General features: G+C 47.5%; 1 protein-coding gene across 1 annotated transcript in view; it reads right to left on the reverse strand.

The window, feature by feature from the left end:
• UBE2G2 (ubiquitin conjugating enzyme E2 G2) overlaps positions 1–272 on the reverse strand; it is a 12,679-nt gene extending 12,407 nt beyond the window's left edge. Inside the window, exons 1-2 of the mRNA XM_005425059.2 lie at positions 152–272; positions 20–65 (exon numbers count right to left, since the gene is read on the reverse strand). Coding sequence (XP_005425116.1) covers positions 20–65; positions 152–263 — 158 coding nt within the window. The 5' untranslated portion in view covers positions 264–272. The remainder of the gene's footprint in view (positions 1–19; positions 66–151) is intronic.
• Positions 273–5,483: the final 5,211 nt, after the last annotated feature.

Genomic DNA, 5,483 nt, shown 5'->3' on the forward strand with positions numbered 1-5,483 from the left:
CAAACAGAATTTAACTCACATGATCAGGGCTTCCCATTCAAAGAAGTTCTCTTCATTCATGGGACCTGTGAAAGAGAACAGAACAATGCTCAGAGCTACCTGAACACAAGGTCACAGCTCCAGAGGGCACAAACCCTGCTCAGCTCCTCACCTGCCACAATCCCTTCTGGTGGGTTCAGGGTCAGCTCTGCAAAAACAGAAACACAAGGAAGATTGAGGTGATTTGTGAGCCCAAGCATTTCAGGAGGTGTGTGAGTGGCCATGGCTTAGCACAAGGGCCCCACCACCATTGCTTAATGCAGCACAGTGTTCTAAACAAAATTATTTGGCACTTTGGGGTTTTTCAGGCTCCTAGAACTAGCCTTGGAATCACAGAATTGTTTAGGTTGGAAAAGACCTCTGGGATCATCAAGTCCTCTGTCTTCACAGAGGCAATAAACTAAACCTGAGAAGGGAGACAAAAACAATTCACAAAGCCTGGGAAACACTCTATTCTTGCACCTCTGTGGTATCTGCTGGATACCACAACAGCCTGAAGTTTGTATTCCTGTAACCTCTCTGCACCATTCAGGTTTGATGCACCTCAGTGCAAAACCCAGAACGACACAAAAACAGGAGAAACAGACACATGAGAATTCAATCCAACCTCCTGCACGGCCTGGAAAATGTGAGTTAAAAAAAAATCAGCATCAATAAAACAGCCATGGCTGCACAGCAAGTTTGGATCCATCAATCCTCACTTTCTCTAGAAAACTGACACAATTCCAAATTCACGAAACAATCTTCAGCATCAGCCCCTTACCTCAAGCTGGTGAAGGCCAGTACACCATGTGCTGATAAAATAACAACCAGATTTTCTCTATCTAGTGGACTGACCATCAGTTTCTAGGTTCTGATGTTCTGCAGGGAGGCAGCAGCAGCTGAGGCACAGCTCAGCCACAAACAGGCAACCAGTTCCTAGGGGCTCAGCATCAACCCCAGGGCTCTGAGTGAGCCATGGGGCAGCTGCTGGAGCTGGTGGCAGGAGGTGACACTCCCAGCTGCTTATCCAGCAGTGCTGCCTCATCAATGGCCTCTGGAGCACCTCAGTAACACACAGAACACAGCCAGAGACACTTGACCCAATTTCTGTTCAGGCTGTAGGTGAAAGCTTTATGGGGAGTGCTGCACAGAACAGATTTCTGTCTTACAACAGCTCCTTTAGTGCAGCATTCAAAGAAGATGCTGAGATGCATTGCCAGGAGAGATCTTCAGTTTCCTCTGAGTGCCCTTAACCTTGGCACGGCCCTCTCTGAAGTTCCAAAGCCCAGCAGCAGACTGAAAGTCAGCCCAGCTGTTTTCCACACGTCCTGGCATTCCCTGGCAGGTTTTTCCAGCTTCACAGTGGGTCTCCATAGCTTTTCTTGTTGATGTTTTTAGACAGAAAGAGGGAGATGTCAAACACAGGAGCTCCTGGAATCATTTTGCTCCATCTTGTGGTTCTCTCTAAGAAGAAAATCCTTCTGATGTTTCCCTGGAAAAGCTGGCAGCAGTCCCTGAGGTGGGCAGCCACATGGAATTGTGTCATACAGCACTCCAAGGAGAACAGGGGCAATGGGAATAAACAGCCAAAGGCCACAGAGCAAAGGGTCTTCATGAGGACAGAGGTTCCAGTCTCCACTTCCTTGCTCAGCTCCCCCCTCAGAGAAAGGTTTCCATCCTCAAGGATCAGGTAAAGCAATATCTGGGCACTCAGGGGCACAGGAGCTTTGATTTTGAGTGGCTGCACATGATCACTGAGAAAGGTCTCCATGGGAATGGTGACATCCTACCCTGCGACTTCCCCAGAGCTGTTCAAAAGGAAACTGAGAGCCCAGATGAACATGAAGCACTAGGAGCTGACACAGCATCAGCTGCTACAGCTCACCAGAGTCTCCAAAGCAGGGTCACTCCAATGGAATGTCAGGGAGGTGTCCAGTTATTTGTAAGTGAGCAGCAGAAAGCAGTGAAAGGCCAAAACCAGTGCTCTGATCACATGCAGAGTGACTCTGACAGAGCAGCGAGGCCAAAGAGTCCCACTCAGTGCAGAAATTTTCCATAATAGCCAATCTAAACCTCCCCAGGTGCAACTTTTTATTTGTTCCCTGGGAGCAGAGCCAGATCTTGTGAGTTTAAAACAGAGCTGACAGCAGACAAGTGTGATGCTTCTATCAGGAATTCAGGGCAGGTTTCTGCACACACAACCAGCCCCTTCCTTTTAATTTCACTGCTCTTTGTGGAGTCATTATCAGCCAATTCCACCTTGGAGATGGTTCTCAGGAGAACTGAAAACACATCTTGGTTAAGCACTGATGAGACTGAGATCATCCTTAAAAGAGAAGTTTAACAGAATGTTTCCTAAAATCTGCAAGGGGATTAAAAGCCCAGGACTCAGGAAATATTATGGGTATGTGCTCACATCAGTATCTGACAGCATCTGGACTGAGAAGAGCAGTCAGTTTTCTTCTGGCTCCACACAACTCTCCCCAGGCACTAAGGATGGGAGGTACCCACTGAAGCCCTGCCAGGTTCAGAAAGTTTATTATTTCTGTGACTTCCCAAATCTCACAATTAACATAAATCTTTTATTTTCAACCTGACAGCACTTCCAAAGAAACCTGTTGGCTCTACAATCCACTGCCCTGCTGCCTGTTACAAACAGGCAGGTACACAAACAGGAAGGAAATCCAGTGCATACAATCAGGCACTGCAGTTCTCAGGTCTCCAGAGATTTAATTCTTCCAGAGTGACCCATTTTACACTTGAAATTTCAACCAGCACAAGACATTTTCAAGATCTGATACCGTTTCTTTACTTCAAGAAACAGTAAACACAGAAAAATAAAGCTTCCATCTTTTAACTCTCACAAATATAAGCTCCTGAGAGACTTAGGTCAGGCTTTAATACTATTATACATCTAGAATTAACAACAGGCACACACTCTAATAAAAATCATGCCCTTTTTTATATCTGATTTTTTTTTCAAAGCTTTAGCCAAACTAGTTCTGGCAGAGTAGATAGTAAATCTGAGAAAGCAAAAAGTCAAACATGCAAAGATCTAAATGAGGACAAGAAACCAAATCTGTGTCATCTGGATGTCCACAGCTTCCCCTCCTTCTTCAAAAGGAAAGAAAACCAGTGCAATTCCACAGCCTCTCCCAAAATGCAGTAATATATCTGGGCTCCAACAGGTAGAAACTCCCCACAATGTCAAGAATTTTTCACAGAAGGAAACGATAAATCTTTAAATTAAGACTTAAACAGAGTGTGGGCATGCACAGATAAAGATGAAAGACAAAAAATGGAAAAAATGGAAAGAATTAGAAGTCTGGTAAGGAAAATACACCCAGCAGCAGGGCACTGAGTGCCACACTGTCACAACTAGAAGTAACTAAAGGGAAGAGATAGAGGAGAAGAGGGAAAGTAAAGAAAAAAGATGTGTCCATAACTTTGTAGATAACACACACAAGATTTCACCCAAGGTGAGCAGGCAGGAGAGGGTCACTGAAAACCATTCCCAGGCCCACATTCACCCAGGCAACACACATCATCAGGAGGGAGAAACGTCACACTGAGCTGAACCTCAGACTCCAGCCCTGTCCCAAGGCAGGACTTGCTCCTTCTCTGCAGAAAGAGGCAGCAGAACTACCTCCAACCAGGAGCTAGTTTTATTTTTCATGATAACTTTAGCTGGAAATCTCTACAGGGCTAAGAGATTCTGCAGAGCTACAATTAACTGCCAGTCTTTACAGAGACACGAGGGAAAGGTTGTAAATCAGGCTTGATTCTGGGGTTTGTGCTAAAGGAAAATAACAAACATGCAGCAGAGGAGAATCCCCAGACACCCAGATGTCTGTTTTACTGCACTGCTGCAGCTCAGGTTTCCAGAAAGCCACTGCCAGTTACATTCATTTTATACAACACTGTGTTTTATTGGGCATGGGAAAGTGCTTGTAAATGCAGATCACAGACAAAACATTATCTCTGTTCATGACTACTGTTACCCTGGGAAACTAGGCAGAGAAGATTCACCTCCTGCCTGCCTGTGGTATTAAGTCAAAATCTTTCTGAGATCATTTAGTATCATTTTTCCTAAAGATTTTGTTCATACAAGACACTCCAGTAAGACCTCTGTGCTCCTAAACAACAAAGGATCATAGATGCTTTTTTGAGACTTAGGGCATTGATACGAGAGGACAGAAGCAGTGCCAAGACTTTCTGTGGTTGTTTGTCAGGTCACTGCCTCTGGATTACAACAGGAAAATGCAGATTTCTAGGGCACACACTGTCAGCACAAACTTCAGCCACTCACCAGCCCCAGCTGGGTGGGGAGACCTGGCTGCCCAAACCCTGTGTGACAGCTCAGCTCAGAGAGCTCAGAGCAGCCTGAGAACAGGCACAGAGCTGGCAGGAATGTGTGTCTACAAATACTGTCTCTCACACATCATTCCACTGAATGATGACAGAAACAAGTCCCTGCCCCTGGACAGAGCACAGGAAGTGACCTTCCCTGGAGCACAGAGTCTGTTCTTACAGCCCTGCTCCCTCCAGCCTCACCAAACATTTCTCCATTCTACTTCCCTGCTGTAAATAAAAGCCAGAGCATTAAAGCCCAAAAGCACCTAGGTACACAAACAAGTATTTCTTGCCAACAAAAGGCATGCCTCAAACCCATCAGGGTGCAGATGAGCCATCCCAGAAGCTCTGGGATTCCCAGAGGTCTGGCCTCTGGTCCCTGTGGTCAGCATCACTGCAGCCACCCCCTGCAGCCACATCCCACAGTGGTTTTTAAACAAACAAGTCTATGTCTTTCACTACTAAATTAAAATTTAAATCCCTTTACTAACCACTTGGCTTCCATTAAGGACTTCACAGAATTACAGAATCATTCAAGTTGGAAGGGACCTTGAAGTCTCCATCTCATTTCACCCCTGCCATGGGCAGGGACACCTTCCACCAGCCCAGCCTGCCCCAAGCCCTGTCCCACCTGGCCCTGGACACTTCCAGGGATGGGGTAGCCACAACCAGAAGGATCTGCCCCGACAAACACTTCGAAATACCTTTGTTGTAATAACAGAGCTCTGCAACAGAGATTTCCATACCTGTATCTGTTCCATCTGGAAAATTGAACAGGGAAAAACACCAAAATAACTGGCCAATTGCCCAGGGTTCCCAGCCTCCCCCTGACTAAGATCCTGGAGCCGCGGAATCCCAGAGGTGTCACCCGCACACCGAGCTGTCCCCTCGGTGTCCTGGAGGGACAGGGGACAGGACCCCGTTCCCACAGCCCCCTCAGAGCGGGCAGTGCCCCGTGCCCGCCCGTGACCCTCAGCCCGCCCCGGGAGCTCTGTACGGAGGCAGAGAGGACCCAGGGCACGGCGAGGCCCGCGGCCCGGCCTGCCCAGCGGCCGTCCCGGCCCCGCCCGGCCCGCGGGCCCTCCCGGGCTTTGGGAGCGCTCCCCTTT

Source organism: Geospiza fortis, unplaced genomic scaffold (assembly GCF_000277835.1).
Source record: "Geospiza fortis unplaced genomic scaffold, GeoFor_1.0 scaffold118, whole genome shotgun sequence".
NCBI lineage: Eukaryota > Metazoa > Chordata > Aves > Passeriformes > Thraupidae > Geospiza > Geospiza fortis.